Raw genomic sequence first — 26,026 nt, 5'->3', positions numbered from 1 at the left:
TGTGTGTGTGTGTGTGTGTGTGTGTGTGTGTGTGTGTGTGTGTGTGTGTGTGTGTGTGTGTGTGTGTGTGTGTGTGTGTGTGTGTGTGTGTGTGTGTGTGTGTTTGTTTCTGTCTGCATCTGTTTATCTTGGGGAGATTCGTTGTTACTATTTATGTTTGGGTGAGGGAGGGGGAGATGAAAAGAGAGAGAGTCACTTCCCCTTCTCTGGTTGTGGTTTCTCTCATTTATTGATGCATTTTATCTTTTGTAAAATGTAGCTTTTTCATTTGTCATCTTTGCTTGTTATCTCTATATTGGCAAATCATTAAGAGATCCTCTGAAATATCAGAAATGCTCTCTTGGACGTAAGGAATGATTCCACTCTTTATCTTTTGGTGTTTCCCAGTCACAGTCACACTTCCTCTTTTCACAAATGTGTGCTTGCATTAGGATAGTTTCAAAGACTGCTAAAGAGGAGGTGACCATTGTGGTAAGCTTATTGTCACACGCACACGCACGCACACGCACACACACACACACACACACACACACACACACACACACACACACACACACACACACACACACACACACACACACACACACTGGATGCTATATAAGCTTGTCGGTCCCCAGTTCCCTCCCAGAAGAGATGCAGTTTGGCCCTGAGCAGCATGGAGCAGATCTACGTCCGCCATGTGGAGCTGCTGGGATACGAGAAGCGTCTGTTTCCCAGCCAGCACTTTGTAAGACCTGGATCCTTCTTACGCAGCCACTATGGGTTTAAGATACACTTTACTGTTTACCTAGTGAAGGCTGCTTATTACTAAATACTTTCTTTTTATTCATTTGTTAATGTCAGATGAGCAACTGTCCTCTTGAGACATGCTGCTTAATGCTTTTTGTTATAAAAGTACTTTTAGGTCGGTTTGAGTTTTTGTGTTTTTGGTTTTTATGTACTTGAGGCCTACCGTATATTCCAGCATTGACACACGCCTTTGAATGTCTTTCACGAATGAAGGACAGGTCTAAATATTCACTTAAAACATGTAGCTGTACTGTGTGATGATTGCTGTGTCAGATTGCACTTGTTTCGCCCCGCAATGAGCAGGTGTACATGCTGATGGTGAAGTGGAGTGACCTCTCTGAGAAACTCATCTACCGCAGGTACCCCGAGGTTCACACTTTTCATGTGAGTTCCCCCCCCCCCCACCAGAAATATACCGTAAACTCTAGCCAAATGAAGCTTAACTCAACTGTAACTGTAACCATGTAGATTTACATGGTTGGTCTGTACAGTTTTTTTTTATGAATTTCTTTCAGCAAATTTGACCCACAAAATAGGCTAAATCTATGCTTGTTGTTGAACATCTTTCTGGTTCATAGAAAACGCTGAAAGAGATGTTTCCCATTGAGTCAGGGGCGATCGAGAAGAAAGACAGAACCATCCCGAATTTACCAGGTAGGAAGCGGCCAACAGTCCAAGATCAGACTAAACGTAACATTTCTCTTTCATGATGGTGGCCAAGAGTCAACGTGTCAGATTAGGCAATCGCAGGACCATAATTCGTTCCGTGTCTTGGCCGGTAGACAACACTACGGGGTGTCCCCGACCAATCTTCTGCCTTTCAAAACATTCTGTCGGGAAGGAGGGTCAGGAAATTCTGAAGTGCTATGTGTGATGCTCAGATTCTAGGTCAAGGGTGTCCAAACCTTTTTCAAAGGGGGACATATTTAAAAAATGTAAATACCTCGAGGGCCGAATGCCTCTCCCGTCATATCTTTGGACCATAATAAAGTCACAGGCAAATTAATTGCATTTCATAATTTTTATTAAACGATATGCAATAGTCTGCAATAAACTTCAATTTGACAAGTCTCTTTCACAACTTGTATATCACACCACACAAGGAGCAAGCATTGAGGAATAGTTGTCCAAGTTAATTTGAGAAGACATTTATGATTTCATGACTACTTTTTGACCATACCAAATTCATTACAACAATTGCAGTCTGTTACGTATTTTAAGCACATAAGCTGCCCCCACATAGCCATTAGGAAGCAGGATCGAACACACAAGCTGCATTACCCTCACATAGCCACTAGGAAGCAGGATCGAACACATAAGCTGCAATAACTACTCCAGCCACAGATGGCAGCACCTTTAGACAGGTGAGGATGGCGGAGCCATTACGTCACCCCGGTCACGCCCACTTCACATAGGCCACGCCCACTTGACGCTGTCTATCTTTCATAGAGAACTTGAGGTAGTGCTGCAACAATGCAGATCCTTTTAACTTCTAATGTGGTTAATTTTGTTAACATGAATGCGTTATTTTAATGATCCAAAAAGCAAATCTACATTAAAACGAAGATTAAAGTGTGGAAGTCACTGGATTATTTTGGGGTGGATGAAATAAAGTGGTTTGCACTAGCCACAAAGAGCACGTTACAACTTCCCGACACAATTCCCATAGAGCGCAATAGTGTGGTTCCAGAAGTAAAAATCCCATTAATTTTCATCATAGAGATTTTGATTAAAAGCCTGAGGGTCCTATTTTAACGGTATGGAAAGCAAGTGAGAAGCACGAAACGCAAGTAGCTTTGTGGGCGGATCTCTGGCGCTGATGCTATTATACCGTTGTATAAATTAATCTTGCGCCCGACGCAATTCTAAAATGTGTTGGTCTGAAACCCGGTGGTTCGTTTTCGGCGTAATGTGCAACAAACAAATGAGAGTTCTATATCCCGTCCCCTTTAAGAGCCAGCGCATTTGAACTACGAGTTGACGAGTTGATATTTTGACGGCGCGTTTAAAGTCTGCTTTGAGACAGAGGCATGACCACATGAATTTCAAACTTCCAATTGCTCAGTTTATGGCCATATAATAGGCCTAATTCACAATGGGAAACACTGAGTCATCATGTAAATTTCGGCCAAGAATACTTAACACATATATGATCAGCGGTCCTGTGGCCGCAACTGTGGATCTATTTAATGATATGTGGCAATACATTAACAACCATAGTTTCTTACCAGTATTGTTTACATTATTGTTAATGACTCGTTTTCATAATATGCATGTTTCCCCCCGTTAATATACATTGCCATGGACCAGCGTTTCCGCTAGAAGAAATTGGTGCCGGTCATGTGACCGGGAAGGTTTAATTTTACCGGTCAAATTGGAAAAAAATCGGTCGGATATTGTCCGTGTTTATTTCACTTAAAAAAATTGATAGGCAGGCTATATATAGAAGAAGAATAAGTGTGTGATCATATTTTGATTCGCCATGGTTGTTAAATACCGGTGCTCCGCAAAGCTTGCCGCCGGCTTTCGCTAGCTTGCCGCCGTTTAGTTCATAAACCTACGGTAGTCTATAGCGATCAATTTGAGTGTGTGCACGAAACAACAACTTATTTATTTTATCACACAGGCTACACTACAATCAAAACCCTCATTGTTTTACATGAATTGGCTCAACAAATGACCACTGTAGCATATTTAAACACAATTCAAATGAACACATTCAAAAGTATTTCTGCTCAATTTAAAAGGTTGAATCTCCTCGTGACTGAATGTTTGAATACAGCGCGCATGCTGTATGCGCGCAGGATTGATGCGCTCCATTTCTTTCTGTGGAGAACCACCGCCTTGAACATTACGCATAAAACGAAACCGGATCGTTTTCGCCCGTTTCGGCTCCGTGTGGACGGGGCCTTATTTCCAATCGGTCATTCTGACCGGAGACATTTAGAATTTTCGGCCCTCCTCATTTTTTTCCGGTCAAAGACCGGTAATTACCGGACAACGGGAACTCTGCCATGGACTGTATTATGCGTTATGTGTTTAGTTTGCGTTTTAACAGATGAGTATGCAATGAGTATGTGATGAGTATGTGGGTGCACACACGCGTGTGTGCACCCACATACTCATCACATACTCATCAATCCTAAAAATTATTGGCTTGTACACGATGTCTGTCTGTGTCACGAAAATATGTATTTGCTGTACGGCAGATGCATTGTTTTTAAAGTACAACTTCTTACCGCTGTATCAGCTGTTCTTCTTTTGTTTTGAAAGGCTGGGATATAGCCTACTTTGCTCGAGTTAATTATTGTTATTATTATTTTAACGCATGGCATAGCCTATTACAGTGTTCATTCAGGCAGCCCCTATGGACAACATTTTCTTCCACAATCCACATCATCATCATAATATTTAAATTAGGCTAATCGTTTGCATGTTTGTGCTGTGTAGCCTACTGGTGTGTAAGCATATGTTGAGGTTCTGACCTGCCATTGTATGTCAAAATAGCATAATAAATCTGCTAGTGCACTTAGACCAGCACTTCGATCAGTAAAATAGCACCATGCATCAGTTGCGCCAGAAAATGCCTCTGCTTTTCGCCAACACGCCTATCAGGGCACAAGTGTAGTGGACCGAGTTTGCTGCGGGGGAAAATCAGCTTTACGCCGGTTGCAAACTAACAACGATGTAGAAAGTAAATTGCGCTGGGTGCAAGATAGGGCCCCTAATGTCGTAACCATCCAAATGATACATACAACGCGCCGTTAAATTGTGAATTAGTAATGGGTCGTTGAACAAACCAACCTGATTCTTCTCTCAATCAAGTGTTATCTTGCTGATATTTTAAACATCCAATAATGAACTACACCCCCCCCCATCCTGATGCATTTGGTTAAAGTTGTAATGTTGTGTTGATGACTGACTCGCACGATCATTTGAGAATCTGAACGAGGGAGGAGTTGAGTCTGACTGTCTCAGCTGAGAACCGTGCATTCCATGATTAGATTCCCCGCTACCGGAAACGCGACTGGGAAACCAGGCTGAACGAACAAACGATTCGCAAACGACTCCTCCCAGTTCAGTCGAGTTGCCGGTGAATCGATTCACCGGAAACTCGACTGAACTGGGAGGAGTCGTTTGCGAATCAGCCTAGTTTCCGGTAGCGGTGAATCGCATCATTGAATGCATGCCATTGCGCGGTTCTCAGCTGAGTCAGTCAGACCTAGTGCTACCGGAAACTCGACTGAACTGGGATTAGTCGTTCGTGAATCAGCCTAGTTTCCGGTAGCGGTGAATCGCATCATGGAATGCATGCCATTGCACGGTTCTCAGCTGAGTCAGTCAGACTCAGTGGAGTTAGTGCTACCGAAAACTCGTTTGTTTCTTTCAGTCGAGTTTCCGGTGAATCGAATGGTGAACGAGACGAACGAGAGAAACGGTTCGGTTCGTTCGTCCTAAAGACTCGTTCATTCGAACCGGTTTGCGAACGAATGAGCCAACACTACTGTACAGGCTGAAAATATGTTGAGATAGAATATATGATAAAAATAGGTACAATTATATGATATATCACTAGCAGTGCTTTCTTTGTAATTTGGGTTGTATAAAAGCCAAGGAATACATATTGTTGAGTAAATACATCCCTGGAATACGAGAATGAATTCACATGTTATAAATACTAGTAACGTTATGGCCTGAGTACTTCCTCACTCGTTCACAAAAATAATATACGCTGTCTTGTACCCTTGCCTTTTCTTCCGTTTTCCAAATAATTCTTTGCCCCGAATAAAACGTTTTATGGTCACGACTACCTTGAAGAACGATTGGCTTGGTTCCATGATTAATTCTCTTTATATAATGATTTTTACGAAAAGCAGATGAAAATAAATGGGAAATTTACATCCGGAACCAGAGCTGGTCAAAAAGGGGACGGTAACTGTTACGCCCTATTATGGAGTGCCCTAGTCATGTAAGTATAAGGCTTATCTGATTGTATTAAATGGTGATACAATTATTGCACTGATGAGGAAGGAAACCAAAGGCATGCCAACCCAAGGAGTGTTACCCAAGCTGACCATAAAGGTGCAATATTGGCTGCAACTAACTCGTCTAAATAAATGACCAAAATGTGAACTTCCTTTTAGTTGTTTGCGTCTAGGTTCAAACATAGTGGAAAGATTTTATTAAATTGCACAGCAGGACCATAACTGTTTACCCGCAAAAAGAAAACATACTGGGGCCATGGGGTCAGATCGCCAGATAAGGAAGAAAGATCGCTCACTGTTCTATTGTGATGTATTTAATTACCAACCTTATTATTATCCTTAGGTCAAGCTTATTGTTTGCCTTCGCTTGAACATACAAGTAGCTGCTAGATAGGTTTGTTATTAAAACTCTTAATTAAACCCTTCTGTGCTCTCTTGAGTGTTCACAAGAGAGCACTCTATTGGTAGACATCAAGGGACACATTCAGACATGTTAAGACTTTTGGTCAAGGTGTCGTGGGGGATTCTAGATTCCAGTTTGCAAGTTGTTGACCATGTCAAACTTCACGGAGTACGACAGCCTGATGTAGTGTTTCGACTTTCGTAATTGCCCGCCATACCTCTCCTGACTCGTTTCGCTTGATGCTTGACATTTTAATACTAACTTCCTGTCAAGTCTTGTGTATTACAAGTGTATTACAACCTCTGTGCTGTGTGCATGAGGTTTCACTATGGGAACAAACAATGAATATGGGCAAAATCTTATCAAAACAACATTTGCGGATGACTTTCCATTACAATTGAAAGTATAACATACCAAAAATATATGGAAAGTTCATTTTCTTGAGCAAACTAATATCAACATTCTGAAATCCATTGCCCCAAAGTCAAACAAATAAGGGGAATATTAACTTTGCAATATAACAATAGGAAATGCCGAAAGGCTGTTGTGAAATTTAGCTTGGTAGTTTTTGTCATGCCCAGTTGTCACAACAGAAACCCATGTGTCGCATTTGTCGTGTTTTCACCATACATTCCACTTCCTCATCAGGCATTCAAGGTCATTCAAAATATCCTTAACATTTCCGATTGAAAGCAAACTCCAGCTGGCACCTGCTATTTAAGAGTTGCTTTGAAATAAGAAGCCCCAGTTCTGTAGAATTAGAGCCTCAGTTTTTAATCAGGGAGTTTGGCTCGTTTGTAACAAACGGCGAGAAAAATAAAGCACAAAAAAAAACAAAATGATGTCCATCGAGAACATTGGTCCATTTCAGTGTATGTTTTTTCATTCTTCTGTGATTTGGATGTTCTTAGCACCAAGCTGGCTGGACAGCCAGAAGGCCGCAGAGACCCGGCAGAGCCCCCTGGCAGAGTACTGCCGCTCCCTCATCAGCCAGCCGCCGCATATCTCCCGATGTCGCCTGGTCTGCAGCTTCTTCGCCGTTCGGCCTGAGGATGAGAACCCACCGAGCCCGTCAGTGTCACCTTCATGCCACCCTTCACTGGTGGAATCATTTCCCCTGTCTCGTCAGCTTGTTTGTTATCGTTGCTGTTGCTGTGTGAACCAATACACATCATGAGGAGCTTGAGATAGTGCCAAGACAACTTTATTTGACTTCAGATGACATTTGACATGATTTACAAGCCTAATGACTCATCTCTTATCTCACACTCATCTCTCAGGAGTGGGACCAGTAAAAATGAAACCAATGTTGTGTCCAAAGACCAATTCAACGGAACGATAACTGGTGAGTAGAAATACTTAAAAAAAAAAAATAAGACGTAGAAATATCATGTTTTCCATCGTCCTTAAGGGCATATAAAAGAGTTCCCTATTGCACTATAACCCTTACCTATTACATGTTTTCGAGGTTGCTTTTGACTGTTGAGGGGCAGTCGCTTGAGATGCTGTTGGAGACCTATGTTCTGCCTTTTTTTTGGAAAGTATTGCAAATCTATTTGTTTGCTCGCTATTTCCCCCCTCTGTGGCACACCTCCCCCTCCCCTCCCCTGCCTGACATTGCTGCGGAGCTTCCACCCTCGGAAAACAATGGAGGGGGTCGCGCCGTGTCTGACCGCGTCTGAAGTCAACACGCTTTTAGGGTTGCAACACTGGCCCACTATTAAAATACATTTGGTATTGGATTACAAAAACTCTTATCTTGTTTGCATATCAGATCTTATTTGAATGTATATAATAATTAATCCTAAAGTAATCATCAAATATACAAATGGAGCATATGTTAACATAGTTAGGATATGGGGGCATTCTGACTTTGGTCGTGATATGACTTCCTATTTGTCGCCACAGAGATCACTGGCCCCATCGTTTTGGACACCTACAGGGTCATTGGCGACTTTGAAAAGACTTCCAAGCATGAGATCACGCTGCAAACAGGAGATCTGGTGGAAATTGTGGAGAAAAGTACAAATGGTGAGAAACGGCCGGTCATTCCAGCTGACGTTGTCCTGTCCTGCATGGCTTCATTTATTACTAGAATGAAGTTTTGTGTGTTTGCAGGCTGGTGGTTCTGCCAGTGTGATACCAGCCTGGGCTGGGTACCAGCCTCCTACCTTGAGCCTCTGGACGCCCCAGAGGAGCCTGAGGAAGCCGAACCCAACTACGCAGGCAAGTGACCTGGCAGCAGGTTCTGACAATGGAGGGCTCAAACACAAAACCTGCATAGACTTTTTTTAATCAAATCCAATCTACTTTCAATGCTACTACTACTGCAGTAAATATATCTTAATGATGTTAAGGATGTAAATGCTCCTGCCACATGGAAATCAAACACCAAACGTCAACATTACTTGTGAACTAGGCAACTCCCTCTAAAAACCGTATTGGCTGATATGTTTACCAGGTCACCTCCCGATTAAGCGATGATGCGACACTCCGCTCTTGCGACAGCCCCAAAATTAAATAGGAAAGTGTTTTTTAAGGCAGGGATCAGGGGATTTGGTTCTCCATTCAAACCGGCCTTGTGCATGTCGTGTGGGGCCTGCCTGTTGGTTTTATCCAGGGGAGCTGTACGTCACCACCATGGCCTACAAGGCTGAGCTGGACGATGAGCTCTCCCTGGAGGTCGATGAGGAGGTGGAGGTCATCCATAAGCTGCTAGACGGCTGGTGGGAAGTGCGGTAAGGACAAACTCCCAGCAAAGCAACAAATGGCATGGTTTCAGCTATGACATTGTTTATTCCTATAATCACATATTTTAGAATGAATTGGCCCACTTCAACTGTAAAAATATCTTATATGATCTGATTCTATATAGTATATTCATACACATTAAGTTAGTTAAGGTATTTAGTATTTGTGTGTGTGTGTGTGTGTGTGTGTGTGTGTGTGTGTGTGTGTGTGTGTGTGTGTGTGTGTGTGTGTGTGTGTGTGTGTGTGTGTGTGTGTGTGTGTGTGCTTGTGTGTGTGTGTGCGCACGTGCATGCGTGTGTGTTTGCTGTGACCCACAGGAAAGGAGATGAGACAGGACATTTTCCCTCCATGTTTCTCAAGAGAGCAGGAAGAAAGGAGCCGGCCGAACCCCAGAACAACAGCTTCCAGAGACGGCCACCTCCACGCCGGTGAGGGTCGTTCCTCACCCGACTTGTACTCATAGTAGCTGGGCATGTGATAGAAAGGGCACCCCACTTATACTTATAAGAGCTGGATTTGTGATAGAAAGGGCACAATTGTGCTTAACAATCGTAAACATTTATGCCAAAGAGAGGATTTTGAAGAAAAGGACACATAGAAAGGACACAATTGTGCTTAACAATCGTAAACATTTATGTCAAAGAGAGGATTTTGAAGAAAAAACGTATGATTATTTTGGATATCCCCAATTAATTCAATTCATTAATATGATTCACACTTATTTATAGTCCCATAGAAGATTTGTATTAGTGTCTATTGGAGATAATTCACGTAAGTATGAAACCATGCTAGGTAGAACTTGTGAAACCTCCTATTGCCTTGAAGTTTCACTTCATGAAAAAGGACCGCTCATGCAAAGGTTTCATATCTCTTTTACACACACACACACACACACACACACACACACACACACACACACACACACACACACACACACACACACACACACACACACACACACACACACACACACAGCAGGAGTTCAATCCCAGTGTTCCCTTGTCGCAGGTCAACCATACGTAATCCAAAAAGCATCCACACCAGGGGACGCCGGAGTCTCAGCCAGGAGGCTTACCGCAGGAACAGCCGGCGCTTTCTGCAGACCACCAGGGGCGACCTGACCGGGGGGGGGAGGAAGTCCCCCCCCAGGGAGAGGATGAACCAAGGTCTGAACACCCGGTCCGGTCAAGCCCTTCTGATACAGATATTCATTCCGTTAGAAGTCTCCGGTATCGCTTGGTCACATTCAAAGACTCTGTTTATCCTCCTTTTCTTTGTTGTTACAATCAGAAAGGTTGTAATAGCCTCTCTAAGTCTGGACCAATAGTCCTGTTAATTGCGATTTAACAACATAAACCTCCAGTTTTGTCCGTAACCGCCATGGTAGCCACTGTTGCAGTTGTCGTTAGCTAGGAGAAGCGGCTCAATCGACCATCGAGTCGTCTTGGGGCCGAGGATAAAACGGTGTATCTTAACAAGAAGTCATTCCAAAACATTGTGATATCGACATGTTCCAGCACCTCTGAATAACAACGTACAACAAACGTGATTGGTTACGAAGCCTCAGAAGGCTTACTGATCGACACCGCCACTTTATCACGTCTGGGCTGGAAGTCTTATGGTGTGTTCCAGATGCCTCATACACCACTCGCACGAGTTGCAAGTGGGGAAATATCCCAGCTGTCCTGGCAATTCACGGAGGCACCCCCCCTTTTGGTCGGTCCCAATCGGAATTCTGAGAGTATATCGAGTTCAGTGAAGCTGACCGTTCGACTCGACAACAAAAATGGCTACGCCCGTAAAGAGAATGATTTTCTTTGTATTTGTACCACGTTGGCCGAGGTGTCAAAAGTATTCACATTCATTACTCAAGTAGAAGTATAGATACTAGCGTTTAAAAATACTTCTGTAGAAGTTGAAGTATCAACTCAAGCTTTTTACTTAAGTAAAAGTATAAAAGTACTGGTTTCAAAACTACTTAAAGTATTAAAGTAAAAGTAATGCAAGGGGGACTTCCCCCCCCCAAAAAAGGCCATCTAATGACTATAATGTTAATGTTGAAAAAATTGGGATGCACCTGTTTCAGACACATTTATGCCCATTGAAAATGAACGCAGATTAGGCAAGGCAAGGCAAGGCAACTTTATTTATATAGCACTTTTCATACACAAGGCAGACTCAAAGTGCTTCACATATAAACATTGTCATACAATAAAATAAAATAATAGAAAACATATGCAAGAAATGAGTAAAATAGAAAGTGCAATGTATTTAAGAGAAAATTAAATTGAAAGTTAAAAAGGCTTTTTAGTAAGTAAAATTGAAAGTGCAATGTATTTAAGATCAGATCAACAGTCTCTCTGGAACCCAAGTCGGGACTACAACCCGACCTAAAGGAACTTGGTCCTTTCTCTGGAACTCCAATCCAGATTCTAGGACTCTAACCCAGACAGAACTTGGAAACGCCTCCCACGGAGCTCGGTCTCAGAATTCCACCCACACACAAACTCAGGACTCTAACCCTTATACAAACAAACTCAGGACTCTAACCCTTACTCAGGACTCTAACCCTTATACAAACTCAGGACTCTAACCCTTACACAAATACAAACTCAGGACTCTAACCCTTATACAAACAAACTCAGGACTCTAACCCTTATACAACCTTTCTCTCTGGTATCAGATCATGTATTTAAAAAAAAATAGAAAATAAAGGGAAAGTTAAAAAGGCATTTTAGTAAAATAAAGGTAAAGTACTTAAGATTTAGCAGAAAGCTAAAGCAAACATAAAAGTCTTCAATCTTGTTTTAAAGGTGCTCAGAGTTGGGGCAAGTCTTAAATCCTCATGGAGTTTATTCCAGCTATTTGTTGCATAGTAACTAAATCCTGCTTTCCCATGTTTCGTGTTTACTCTGGGGATAATTAACAGATTGGTCTCAGAAGATCTTAGTGTTCTAGAAGGCTTATGTAGTGGAAGCATATCAGTTAAATATTTTGGGCCTAAACCATGTAGGGATTTATAGGTTAGCAACATGATTGTAAAATCAATTCTCGGACCTACAGGAAGCCAATGTAACGATTTAAGAATTGGTGTAATATGTTCAAATTTTTTGGTCTTTGTTAAATCTCTAGCAGCAGTATTCTGAACAAGCTGAAGCTTCCTTAGAGTTTGTTTTGGGAGACCTGTAAGGAGACCATTGCAGTAATCAAGCTTACTAGTGATAAAGGCATGTACACGTTTTTGTAAGTCTTCGGTGGACATGAGCCCTCTAAGTCTTGCTACATTTTTAAGGTGATAATATGCTGATTTTGTAACTGATTTGATGTGACTTTCAAAATTGTAAATCAGAATCCATGATAACCCCTAGATTTCTGGCTTTGATTGAGGTTTTCAGGGACAGAGAGTGAAGGTGTTGGGTTACTTTAAGCCTTTCCGTTTTAGCACCAAATACAATTATCTCTGTTTTATCCTCATTTAGCTGAAGGAAATTTCGGCACATCCAGTCTTTCACTTGCTCAATGCACTGGCACAGCAGATCTATGGGCCGATAGTCATTTGGTGATAGCGATACATAGATTTGCGTGTCATCAGCATAGCAATGATGGTCAATATTGTTATTATGCATGATTTGCCCTAGTGGGAGCATGTAGATGTTGAATAAAGAGGGTCCTAAGATCGAACCTTGTGGGACTCCACACATCACGTTGGTTGATTCTGATACAAAGTCGCCAATGGAAACAAAGTAGTTCCTATTTTGTAGGTAGGATCTGAACCAATTTAAGACTGTGCCTGAAAGCCCCACCCAGTTTTCTAACCTGTCCAAAAGTATTGTATGGTCAACAGTGTCGAATGCAGCACTGAGGTCTAGTAGCATTAGTATTGAGGTTTTGCCAGACGGATGTCGGATGTCGTTTACAACTTTAATGAGGGCGGTCTCAGTGCTGTGCAGGGGTCGAAATCCTGATTGGAAGGTGTCATAACAACCAGTTGATGCCAGGAAGTGATTAAGTTGCTGGAGGACAACTTTCTCAATGATTTTACTTATGAAGGGTAGATTTGATATTGGTCTGTAGTTGTTAAGAATAGAGGCATCTAGGCTCCGCTTTTTTAAAAGGGGTTTAATAACTGCAGTTTTCAGGGCTTTTGGGAAGTTGCCTGACTAAAAGCGTCAGGGGTTGTGTCCTGAAATAACCCGTTCCCTTGTTGCCGTGTGCTTTCATTTTGTACCCGGCGACAGCCAAGCTCCCTGAGGAGTCCACTCCGAAGGACCACGGCCAGATGCCGGCCGTCCCGACGCGGCCCACGGACGACCTCATCATGCAGCGCTGCACCGAACACACCCGCAAGAAAGTCAGCGTCCGGAAACCAGACGAGTCCGCAGCAAACCACTAGCGTTGCTTTGTTTAGGGTTGTCATTTCAAATATACAATAAAATATTATTATAAATATACAAATAATGAACTAATTATGACACGAAGACAAAGCAGTATTTATATTGTATTTGTGATGGGAATTCCGGAACCAAGCCTTATAACTGACCAAACTGGGTAGAATAAAGTGTCATCTGAAATAATAACAGTAATGGTCATATATTTAGGTGATAATGGTACATAACATATAATCAATGACACAGCAAACAATAAAACAAACAAATGATGATCCGAGGCCTAGATGGGAGTTCCCCCTGCTTCTCTCCAAGAGCTCTGCATGGGAAAACAACCTGTGCCCTTCCAAGAGGTGCACAAGCTGAAATCGAATGCAAGGAAAATCAACCTGTGTAACTCCAAGAGCTGCTTAAGCTGAAGTCCAATGCATTGACAAATGCAGGGACTATTTATATAGTGGTACAGCTGTCAGAAATGCTCAGCTCTGCTCCACACATGATGTGTGATGGAATAATCCATCATGTTGTTTCCCCTTCATCATGTAAGCTCTGTCACCCTACTTGCCACCCTACTTGTTCCTAGCATTATCTAACATTAACCTTTGTGCCTAGGGTATACTGATCATGAGGAAGCAGAGATTGCCTTATGCACTCTTCTCCTTGATGAGAATACAGGAAACTCTGTCCTTTAAGTAAACATTATTTGATTTGATCATGGACAAATGTAATGTGGGGTCTCATAGTGGTGGTTCTCAGTTGGACCCTATCACCCTTGACCACCCTAAAGGCTCGATTCCACCGGAGGCGTACGCGCCGCGGCACGCCTGCGCCGCGGTCACCGCTGCTGATCGCTTCCACTCTAATCAATGAGACCATTTCCACCGGGCGCGCCGCGGAACGTTTCAGCAGCGTCCCAGGAGCGGCGTGCCGCGCCGCGGCGCTATCTTTCCGTCACACTTCTATTTTTGCCGCGAGCCGCTGCTAAACCGCGTCAATTTCAACAGAGCAGATCGAGCAGGGCTGGAAGTGAAAAAGTAAAAGCCATAGAGCATCCGGTCAATTTTCAAAATAAAACACAATACTCAGCTCATGTAACTTCACATCAACATTATTACGTCATGACCGGTGGCACCAGGTCAGCAGTCAATCAATCAAAGGGTCTCAGAGGGTCGGCAACATGGACGACGAGAGACTCATTGTCGAAGTTCAGCAACATGAGGTCATTTATGTACATTTATGTAAATCATCCTTTTTATAAGGAAAATATCAGAAAGGACAAAGCGTGGCATTTAATTGCAATAGTTTTGGAAGTGGAATGTGAGTACATTAGGTTTAGGATTATCGCGTGATCTCGTGATCTCGCGTGAATATGGCTGGCTCGCAAGGCAGCGCTACGCTGCCGTTACGCGCCCGGTAGGAATGGACGCAGGGCAGAGGACGCGGCCGTTCCGCGGCGCGCACGCGTCCGGTGGTATCCCGGACTAAGGGTGTCAGCGAAAAGGCATAATCAACAAATGGCAGTTACAGAAACAGAATGTGAAAATATTTTTCCATTACATTCCATACATGCTTTTGATAATTAAGAACATATAACATTCAAATCATCTGTTAAAAAAACATTCAACTCTCAAAACAAACAAAACAATAAGGGCCAATTGCTCTGTCAGTTAGCATTGCTGCGCTTTAAAACCGTACTCCTTAAAACAGGTTTTGGAGTTTAACACGCAGCTGCGCACGAGGTTGAACGTGATTGCTGTGTAACGACTCGTACAGGATCAGCTGATTCCTAGCTTACTCGGTTTAAACTGCTTGGAAACCAGGGGCCGTATTCACAAAGGATCTTAGGGCTAAAAGTTGGTCCTAACTGATGAATTTAGGAGTAACTCCTAAAAATAATGGGCGTGTCACTCTTAAATTTAGGACTCCTAACTTTTTTCACTAAGAGCAATTCACAAAGTATTTTAGGCCTAAAAGTAGCACCTAACTCTAGGAGAGCTTAAAAGTCCTCAAGAGGACTCCTAACTCAGTAAGACCTATTCACAAAGAATCGTAAAATGGCTGCGAGACGAAATGTTTTGGAGACAATGGAAGACTTTGAGTTGATGAAGAGATATAGGCTAAATCGTGAGGTTATTAAACTTGTTGTGGAGTTAGTGCGGGATGCAATAACATCCCAGACTAACAGGAATAATCCGATTAGTCCCGAAATAAAAGGTTGGTGCTATTGACGGGACGCACATAAAAATAATTGCACCATCAAAAGACGAGGACGTGTTCGTCAATAGGAAGAAAGTGCATTCCATCAACACGCAGGTTGTTTTTGATGCAAACTTTAACATAGCCTACTGGATGTTGATGCAAAGTGGCCTGGAGCTTCAGCTACCCATGATTCGCGCATTTTAATGGTGAGCGGTCTGAGGCAGCTTTTTGAGATGTACCAGTTGGGTTTCACTTGCTGGGTGACAGTGACTATCCATGCAAGACGTGGCTCTAGACACCCTACCTCAATCCACAACCGGGAGCACAGTTAAAGTATAACATGTAAGTGATTACGCAGATTACGCTTAGTCCTATGCGTAAAACACATCGTATTGGCTCTTTGGCGCCTTTTATTTGTTTAATCCATATTTATTATTGTTTACTGATTTCCTCCATATATGCTAGAGCACACAAACATACACGAAATGTTGGTTTTGTGGACAACAAAGTATAGTATATTCGTAAGCATGTCCAGAGGTACCAGAATCAGTTTGCAACATTTTTTTTAATTTGAGATATAGCCATTTCAAGCTCCCCGCCGCCATTTCATCTTGGAAATGAGGGCTTTCTGGGAGGCATATTTTGGTATGCTTTTAGTATGTTATTCAGCACACCAAATACTACTAGAATCCATTGAAAAACCTTTTGTATCAATTATTTTGGGGTTAAGCCCTTTTTTTTTCATAGATTGACTCACCTATTCCTTAACACATTACATTGACCTCTGACAGAAATGGTAGCCATCTTGAAAATGATGGTAAAACTTTCGGTAGTTAAACTGGTACTTTCTTCATCTAGCTTACTCTATAGGCATTATGGGGAAGGAGTCAGGGTTTAACCTTGCATAATGGAGGAAATCGGTCTGGGCAATAATTGGAGGGACTGCTCAGTACTGGTTTTTGGGGAGGCCGGTAAGTCTTGATCTTTGTTTTGGTGATTCTATCAGTTAATTGGTACACTAGTTAATGTTTTGAAGCTCCTTTGTGGTTTAAGTATTGTGGATCAGTAGTGCATGGTTGGGGATTGAGCTTTTGATTTGGTAATCTGCTGAGGTTAGGCTAACAGAGTTGATTGTCCAGTGAGCACATGTCTGAATTTGAACTTCCCCTGTTAGCCTTTAGTTTCGTTCCCCCTTTGGGTTGCGTGAATTGGGGGGTTGTCTGCTTGCACGTCGCCTTTCAAACTGGCTGGTTGACGGTGCATAAATACCCACCGCAAGTTGCATGAACACTACGGTCGAGATTATTTAGTTTTGGATAGGCAGTTAGTGGGGAAGTTCTAATTCTATTTGCATCCCAGTAATCCAAACTGTTTTGTCATGGCTTCTGTCAGTAGTTTTGTTCAATCTCCCTCTGAGGCAATTTTCAATGGTTGCACAAAATACCAACTTTTGAAGCTCGTGGAGCATTATGATGTTGAAATTGGGGATAAAAAGTTAACGGAAGGAAAATTGGCAGCTGGGGGTCAGTTTAATGTCTCCAATCTAAAGCTTATTCCTAAATTCACAGAGAACGATCCAGACCTCTTCTTTTCCCTGTTCGAGTGAGTGGCACTCTCAAACCTGGTCTGCTGAGGAGTGCACAATGCTGTTGCAATGTGTACTCACAGGTAAGGCACTGGAGGCATATGCTTCTTTGACTGTGTCGGAGTGTAAATATTATGAAAGCGTAAAGAATGCAGTGTTGCAGGCATATGAGCTTGTTCCCGAAGCCTATCGACAGCGGTTTAGGAACATGAGCAAGGGGGAAGACCAGACTCATACTGACTTTGTGCGGCAGATGGTTAAGTTCAATCGATGGTGTACGGCCTCGGAAGTAGAGACTTTTCAGGAATTGTGTGAGTTGATAGCACTTGAACATTTTAAAATCTGCGTGTCAGATCACATTGCAATTTGCATGAATGAAAGCGAAGTTAAGTCTCCCCAAGCTGCTGCAGTGTTGGCCGATGAGTATGTTCTCACACATAAAAACAAGGTTGGAAACTCTGATATTGTCAGGCCTACATTTTCTGAACGTAGAGGTAAACATTTTGGGGCACATGGTGAGTCCACTTTCCCCAGACCTGAATAAAAAAAAAATATTGTCCTAGACACCAGGTATTGTGAAGAGGTTTGTATGGTTGAAGAGTTGTTTGGTTTGTATGGTTGAAGAGTTGTTTGGTTTGTATGGTTGAAGAGTAAACATGGCAAAGTGGTTCTCGACCCGATGGGTGGAGCCATTTCCAGGACTGGTGGCACTGTCAAGCTTGGGGGTCCTGTGGTAGAGGACCCTGATAGCGATTGGTCGGTGGGTTCTGGAAGAGGTTCTGCTCCTCCGTCTAGTCCGACGTTACAGGCGCGCTTTAAGCTGCGTTTAGCCCGTCTTCGCCTAGAGGAGGCGGCGGCTATCTGTAGAGAGGCGAAGGAGAAACGAGAGAAAGACAGGGCATTCCAGCTGTCGTTGAAAAATCTAGAGGCAGAGTCTGCCTTTAGACCGCGCCAGCTGGAATTACAGGGTAGTCACGCGGTAGGTAATGTTACGTTGTCTTCCGACTCCAATGCCGCGTTCAACGTCAGTAAACATGCGTCGTTAGTTCCCATTTTCCGTGAGACTGAGGTGGAGACATATTTCCCTGCCTTTGAGAAACCTGGCCACGTCATGAGTCAATGTTTTTTGTTGAGGCGAAAGGAGGAGGCAAAAACTACGGCCCAGAGGCCGAAAGGAGTGGGGTTGGTTAAGACTGTGTCTTGTCATGACCAAAATGACTGAGGAGAGCGGATAAGTGCTTTAAGCCCTTCATATATGACGGCTTTGTGTCCCTCTCTGGAGAGGTGTCAGATCAACGCCCTGTTAAAATACTTTGTGACACAGGGGGTTCTCAATCCTTTATCTTGTCTGATATATTGCCGTTGAACGTTGAATCTGCCTGTAACTCGAGTGCTATTGTGAGGGGTATCGTAATGGGATTCGTGCCCGCACCTTTGCATAAGGTGCATGTAAAATCAGGTCTAGTGACTGGTTTCTTCTCTGTGGCTGTTGTGACGGCCACAGGGTTGCCTTTGTGTGGTGGTATTGCTTCTGGTGTGTTCTGTCTTGCAGGGAGCTGGTTGGTGGAGCCACAGCACCTAATGAGATGCAGCTCACCAGAGCAGGCTTGGCTCAGGAGCCTATAAAGCAGCCCTGATCAAGTGACTCCTTCTCCTCCCTGGCCTGCAGTCTGATCCTTCGTTTCCTTTATGTTTGGTTGTTCACGGTATTCTTTAATAAATTCGTAATGTTCATACAAGACTATGTGTGGCCTCACCTTCAATGTTACAACCGTTGAGCCAGGTTGTTACACTGTTCGTCCATGTTTCCCTGTTGACGGGGTTGATTTCATTATGGGGAATGATATTGCTGGTGGCAGAGTGTACCCCGTCCTAGAGGTTGTCAACACACCTGTGCCTGTATCTGTCTGAGGAATTAGTTAAAAGTCACCCAGATGTTTTTCCTGTGTGTGCTGTGACCAGGGCTCAGGGATCGAAGAAGAAGGACCTGGAGCTGGGTGACTCTGTGTTCGGTGAGGCCTTAGCTGAGGATGCGTGGCCATTTACTGGCGAGTTGGGTGATTCCACCGAAAAGTGTGTTCAGGAGAAGCTCGTAATTCCCGAGTTCGCTGACGTGCCGCTCCCATTGACACGTCAGGCCCTGATTTCTGCTCAGCAGAGTGATTCCTCGTTAGCTAGTTGTTTTGCTGCTGTGAGCAGTGATGCTAGTGTGTCTGGTAGACAGTCCTTCTTCATGGAGGAAGGAGTATTAATGCGCACCTGGGTTGCAAGGCCAGGTAGTGGGAAATTGAAAACCAGTGAGGATTGGAATACAGTCCACCAGATTGTGTTGCCGGTGGTCTGTAGGCGTCATGTGTTGGAGTTAGTGCATGAGCATTTGTGGTCTGGTCATCTGGGGATTGCGAAGACGTACGTAATCTTTTAGACGTACGTAATTTTTTTTGCCAGCGCTGGCACCAGACACTCAAGTCTATGCTGAAGAAGCATTGTTTCGATTGTTTATGCTGAAGAAGCATTGTTTCATTGTTTGCCAAACAGGAATCACTTGGGTTCAGTCCGGCTGAACTGGTGTTTGGTCACAGAGTGCGTGGCCCGTTGAAAAGGCTTAAGGAAAAGCTTTTATCTGGTTCTTCTCCCAAGTCTAGTGTTCCAGACTTTGTCTCTCAGTGTAGGGAGCGCCTTCGCTGTGCGACGTCATTGGCGAAGGAAGCCCTCTCTTCTGCCCAGGATGCCATGAAGAGGCGGTTTGACAAAAAAGCAGTTGAGCGACGGTTTGATGAGGCATTGGTTTTGCTTCCCACACCTGGTTCTGCTCTCACTGCCAGTTTTTCAGGACCTTATGTGGTGGAGAAGAAGGTGTCTGACACCAATTATATAATATGTACGCCAGTGCGGCGGAGAAAGACACTTTTATGTCACATTAACATGTTGAAGTCTTGCCATATCAGGGGTGATGGGGGGGAAGCAAGGTCCGCAGCCTGTCGATTACAACATTAACCCCTCTGTGACTTTGATTTGTGTAGGTGCCATGTCTGATGATGGCCTAACCATGCTATCTGAGGGTCAGCAGACTGGTAGACTGTCTAATTCTGAGGTTCTTGGTGACATCTCTTCCCACCTGTCTTATCTTCCAGAGGTTCAAAGTCAGTAAGTGATCCAACTTCCATTGTCGTACCCCAGGTTGTCTTCGGATGTGCCCTCCAGTTCAACCATTCTGGAGCATGACATTAATGTCGGTACCGCGGTTCCTATTAAGCAGCATGCGTACCGATGCCCGATGTCAAAGAGAGAGATGATGAAAAAGGAGGCTGAGTATTTATTGGAGAATGGACTAGCTAAAACTAGCTGTAGTCCATGGAGCTCTCCATGCCTTTTAGCTCCCAAGGCTGATGGCTCTCCACGTTTCTGTACTGACTATAGAAAAGTGAATGCAGTGACTGTGCCAGACTCTTTTCCGTTGCCCAGGATGGATGACTGTATTGATAGTATTGGTCCTGCTGTATTTATATCAAAGCTTGACCTCTTGAAGGGGTACTGGCAGGTGCCTCTGACGGAGCGAGCTTCTAATATTTCTGCCTTTGTTACACCTGACCACTTCTTGCAGTACACCGTCATGGCGTTTGGAATGAGGGATGCACCAGCCACGTTCCAACGGCTGATGCAGTTCGTTCTGGGAGATGTGCCTCATTGTAATGTGTATTTGAATGATGTGGTGGTGTACTCTGACAGGTGGGAGGACCACATCGCCAGTTTGAGGGTGGTATTCCAACGGTTAGCTGCGGCATCGTTGATGCTCAATCTCGCTAAATGCGAGTTTGGTAAGGCCACCGTGACCATTTATTCAAGCAGGTTGGACACGGACAGGTCCGCCCTGTTGACGCCAAGGTCAAAGCTGTGCTAAAATATCCTGTTCCTTCCACTCGACGTGAGTTGCGTAGTTTTTGGGAATTGCGGGGTATTATCGTTGTTTCAGCAGGAATTTTTCGGTGGTGGTAGCTCCCCTCACCTCGTTGTGTAGTCCTGCTGTTCCCTATGTACTCCATGTCAGTGTGCCTTTGAGGCTGCAAAAACCCCCGTGTGCAGCGCCCCGGTTCTGGCAGCCCCCGACTTTTTGCGTCCCTTTCAGCTGGAGGTTGACGCAAGCGCTGTTAGCGCTGGTGCGGTGTTGCTACAGGAGGGTGCATTGTGCAGCATCCAGTGTGTTACTTCTCAGTCAAGTTTAAAAACCACCAGCTTAACTACTCTACCATCAAGAAGGAAACCCTGGCTATGCTCCTCGCCCTCCAGCACTTCGAGGTGTATGTGGGATCCAGTGCCTCTCCTGTTGTTTTTTTGGCCCAAATGTACAACAGCAACCAACGGTTGATGCGATGGGCTCTTCTGGTACAAGGCTACAACATTGTGATTCGTCACAAGAAGGGCGTGGACAATGTTGTGGCCGATGCCTGTGGTGACCCGGTGCTCGGTTGGGCCGGGTTCCACGGACAAAACACGCTTTGCATTGGGGGTTTAGCCATTTCAGGCATTTATTAACAATCAACTTAAATCAGAACAACGAAAGAGACGCGGTCTCTAGGGCCTCCGTGGGCCTCCAGGCTCTCTCGCACCAGAGCGCTACCTTCCTCCTTGCTCTCCCGAGCCGTGCTGTCCAAATGTCAGTCCTTTTATATCGCCTCCTCAGCTTTCGGCCAGGTGTCCCCCAATCACCCTGATTGGGGAGCCGAAAGGGCTGCTCTCGGCCGCCATCTGCTGGGTGACGGCGGTACACGCCTTCCAGGACCAACCCTCGGGCTGGTCCGAGCCGAGGCTTACGGGGCGGGATGCCACACTCCTCCACCCTTTGTCTAAGCCCCGGGTAGTCAGGTGCTTGGTCTGCGTCGGCTGCGTCGTCTCCGGCAGCGTCATCTCCGGCAGCCTCGTCCCCCGCCGCGCCGGCGGCGGCTGCACCTCCTGCCGCGCCGGCGACCGCATCTCTCCGGCCCCGGGACTCTAGCGCCGGGTCCCAAAGCCGACGGAAAATCGGGCAATCCCTCCCAATTAGGAGCGGAACCGGGAGGTGGGGAACAATCCCCGCCCGTGCCGTAAACACCCCTTGTGGTGTCCGGACGACCACATGGCAGGTCTTAAAGGTCCGTATGTCCCCGTGCACGCAGGCCACCTCCATGGGTTTCCCCTCCCTCCCTCCCGCCAAGTCGGGCGGAGGAGGGTGACCACGCTGCCGGTGTCCACCATGGCCTGCGTGTCCTGGTTCATAACCCTTGCGGGTATGGTCGGGCTCCGGGACGGACCCTGGGTCCAACAGTTTGCCAGCATACAGGGCCGACCCGTCCCCACGTCCACGTCGGCCGGCGACGCCGTCCCGTCCCGGCCTCGCGCCGCGGCCCTGTCTCCCGCTGCGGTGCCGGCGGCAGCGGCGTCCCTTACGGCGGCGGCGGCGTCCCTTACGGCGGCGGCGGCGTCCCTTACGGCGGCAGCGGCGTCCCTTGCGGCGGCAGCAGCATCTCTTGCGGCGGCAGCAGCGTCTCTTGCGGCAGCGGCGACGTCTCTTGCGGCAGCGGCGACGTCTCTTGCGGCGGCGGCGACGTCCCTTGCGGCTGCGGCAGCGTCTCTTGCGGCGGCGGCGTCTGTACCGGGGGGTCGTAGTGGGATCTTCATCCTGCCCGCATTCTCCACCATATGTGGGATCCCGTTTCCCCGTGGGTCGGATTCCCGGAATAAATCGCTTAGTCTCGTACAGATGAAGCCGCACTCGGCATTTAATGTTTCACAAAACAGATTAACTTATGCACACGACTTTAGGGTCTCCGTGAGCCTCTAAATGGCACGCTGGTTCGGCTGTCCTCTCCAGGTCGCTGTCGCTCGTCTTCTGCCCCTGGTTGCCGCATGCCGGCTCCTTATGCCGTGGCTTCCGGGTCTCGTCCTCTCCCCGGCCAGCTGTTCGCACTCTCGTCCATTAGCGAGCCCTAAGGGAGTCTCTTTGTCGCCGGCTAGTGGATGGCGGTGGTATATGCCATCCAACACGAACCCTCGGGCCCGTCCGGGCCGAGGTTTAAGGGGCGGGATGCCACATGCCTTATCCAGAGGATAGTTTGTTTGGGGTATATCAAGCTGATGTTTATGTTTTGTATGTAATAATGTGTGCTAACCCCCTGGGTTCGCTTTTATGGGGGGAGGTGTTACGTAGACGGGTTGGCTCATCATTATTAACGTATTCCGTTCAATGTAAACATCAGGTTGGTATAGGTAGTTATTTTTTATGAGGATTTTAATCCCTTTTCTTTTCCCCCCTCTGCTCAGGTACCCCCGCCCCTTCCTGTAGAGTATCCTGCAGGCCCAGTGGTGACAACAGCTGAGGGCAATTACAATCAAAAGGGGCGGGTGGATAAAGCCTGTGCTCTCCCACACCACTTGGCTCTATGCCACGGTTGATACTGCTTGTAACGTGTTTGGGCGCTATGCCATTGATGTGGACACTACCTGTCTCATTTGTAGGCTTTCATGCCATTGTTTGTAGGCTCTTTAGGCATAATTTTGTTGTCTTGCTGGTCTTACCAGGCAAGTTACATTTCCCTGCCGATAGTTGTCGTTTGCTTGTGTTGTATAAGTTTGTCTTACCCAGCTGAGTGGGTTATTGTTTAGTGTTTGTTTGTCTTACTGTTGTTCCTCTTTTGTTCTCCCCTTCCCTTATCCCTTTCTAGTCAATAACTGGCATCTCTTCAGCTGCACTACACTTGCTATATTTTGGTCCATTCTTAACAGTCCTAGCTCCATCAACAACTAGGTGCAAATAGAGATGGGAGATGCACTATTTAGAGGAATTGGAAAAAAAGATAAGTGTTACCTACCTCTATGAATTTCCACAAAAATCCAGTGATGAGACTGACTTTCTCCAATGGAACAGGGTCATCCTCGTCCTCGTCACTGTCACATTTGGGTTGTGGCCAGTGGATGTTTTGGATGCCTACAGTGGATCAAATCCAAGCGTGTTTCATCATGACTAAAACTCTTGTTAAATGCTGCAGAACAATCTTAATAGTAAAGCATTGTTTTTACACTGACTAACAATTTCAATTACAGGAATACTTATAGCTTAATATAAATCAAATTAAGACACGAAGGCAGCAAACCTGTGGGTTAAGCTCCTCATTCGACTCCCTTGGAAAGATTATGGGTCCGACATCTTCCGTCTACTTGAAAGAAGCGGCCAGATTCCTGTCTCTTTAAGACCTTAGCGGATCTGCTTGATAGGCAGCCTAACACGGTTAATTACCTGCAAACAGAATTGATAGGACAGACGGCAACATTTAAAGATGCGGCATGGCAAACCGATGACCTCCTAATTGGTTAGACTAATGTTACCATTATAGTTTTCAATAAGGTCATTTATAAAATGATTACCGCATGTGAAAGCAGTTCCTGGAACAGCCAGTCGTGATTGTTGAGGTTGGAACAGGGAGATCCCAGGAGAGGCAAAGATCAGTCACATGGGTGGTTTCTGCTGCATTAAGTTCTGTATTCATAAGCTTAGAAAATCCAGAAACAAACAAAAGCAGAACAGAATTTCAGAATAACATGCCAAGTTATTTTCTGGGCAATCCACAAAAAAGGCTAGATAGAAATTACCTTTTGCTTAATATCTAGTTCTGAATCTATTTGTCGATGCTTTAGATGACAAAACAATGCATCATTGTGGTGCATTGGTGTACTGTATGTCCACTTTCAATAACATTACTTACAAAACCTATTGATTCCCGATGGTCAAGATCAGGACAGTCCAGCAGGCTCAGAGCTGACACTGCTGTGTTTGTGCTCCCACCAGTCAACAGGGTCACCACAGGCAAACTGATTCCTGACACACCAAAAGGAAGGAATGGCCTATCATTCGACTTTCCATCTCAAACAGGTTGCTTTCCCGAAGCACAACAGCTGCAGAGGGAACCCGATGCTCTTTTTCCCCTTCAAAAAGGCTTGAAAGAGCAACAGAGCCTTCTTTTAAAAGAGGGAGAAATTGTATTAGACACCATGTAATGTGAAAACATTATGTAAGGCAAGTAGCCATTAAACATCCATGGTCACAGTGAAACCAAAACTATTTTTTTTGTGGTTTATTGAACTAAAGCTGAGTATTAACATGTCAATAATATTCCCCCATTGAATGCACTTTAAGTCAAAGGAATAGGCAACAATATATAGTGCAATTATTTAAACTTTTTGTTGTGAAAAGATTAACAGTTTCTGGAAGGGTTTTAACATGTGCGACAACTTTCTATATATATGTACATACAGTATATACACAAACCTAAATTGATACTGAAGCCAGACTTCACTTTCTGCATGGTGTGGCAACCCGGCCCCAACCCATTGGACCAGGCCGCCCAGGGGAGGTCTTGGACGGGAGATACAATCGATTCCCTCCAGTCGGCGACAGAGGGCTCATTTTAGGTCGCACTGATGAGCCTGATAAGAAGCACCTGCGGCGGAGGAGGAGGCCAATTAGGCAATGGATAAAAGGCTGTGGTTTTGGTCCCTTTAGGAAGAGTCCAGACGCACGAGCAAGCCTGGAGACGTCGGGAGATTGCACACGGGAGGCGTCCGCTACGGAGGGGTGGATTGCTGGATTTAACCGGACTGCTTCCTTAAAGGTGCCATGGCATGAAGATCTCACTTTATGAGGTTTTCTAACATAAATATGAGTTCCCCTAGCCTGCCTATGGTCCCCCAGTGGCTAAAACTTGCGTTTGGTGTAAAACGAGCACTAGGTGATCTGCTCGCCTTTGAAAAAAACGGAGGCTCAAGCGCGCTGATTTGGAATGTGGTTTCTTATGTCGTCACATAGCATCTAAGCTCCTCCCCTTACTCTGCCTGGCCTATATTCCTATGCTCAATAATGAGTGCATAAATGAGTGTCCCGGTACAAAAGGTAAGTTCG

The 26,026-nt window shown here is 45.0% G+C and overlaps 1 protein-coding gene and 1 long non-coding RNA gene across 2 annotated transcripts; one reads left to right on the top strand and one right to left on the bottom strand.

Moving 5' to 3' along the window:
* Positions 1 to 617: 617 nt before the first annotated feature.
* On the top strand, positions 618 to 13,412 carry ncf1 (neutrophil cytosolic factor 1). The gene is made up of 11 exons (XM_060056361.1): positions 618 to 727; positions 1,093 to 1,173; positions 1,368 to 1,443; positions 7,089 to 7,248; positions 7,458 to 7,522; positions 8,086 to 8,208; positions 8,296 to 8,403; positions 8,798 to 8,915; positions 9,246 to 9,356; positions 9,937 to 10,094; positions 13,167 to 13,412. The coding sequence occupies exons 1-11, from the start codon at positions 656 to 658 to the stop codon at positions 13,319 to 13,321; spliced, it is 1,227 nt and encodes a 408-aa protein (XP_059912344.1). The 5' UTR covers positions 618 to 655; the 3' UTR covers positions 13,322 to 13,412.
* LOC132461313 (uncharacterized) lies at positions 11,057 to 12,776 on the bottom strand. The gene is made up of 2 exons (XR_009526602.1): positions 11,537 to 12,776; positions 11,057 to 11,490 (listed from the first exon to the last, which is right to left on the bottom strand). It is a non-coding gene; the product is annotated as an uncharacterized LOC132461313 (long non-coding RNA).
* Positions 13,413 to 26,026: the final 12,614 nt, after the last annotated feature.

The sequence above is a fragment of the Gadus macrocephalus genome, chromosome 7 (assembly GCF_031168955.1).
Source record: "Gadus macrocephalus chromosome 7, ASM3116895v1".
NCBI classification, from domain to species: Eukaryota; Metazoa; Chordata; class Actinopteri; order Gadiformes; family Gadidae; genus Gadus; species Gadus macrocephalus.
Note: the sequence above shows the minus strand (reverse complement) of the source record. Positions and strands in the feature narration are given on the sequence as shown.

What these genes read in the sequence shown, in the direction of transcription:
- ncf1 (XM_060056361.1), top strand. Translation starts at nt 656, where the DNA reads ATGGAGCAGATCTACGTCCGCCATGTGGAGCTGCTGGGATACGAGAAG. An exon ending in TGTTTCCCAGCCAGCACTTT is followed by an intron (nt 728 to 1,092) that starts GTAAGACCTGGA and finishes CGCAATGAGCAG; the next exon opens with GTGTACATGCTGATGGTGAA. An exon ending in CAGGGAGAGGATGAACCAAG is followed by an intron (nt 10,095 to 13,166) that starts GTCTGAACACCC and finishes ACCCGGCGACAG; the next exon opens with CCAAGCTCCCTGAGGAGTCC.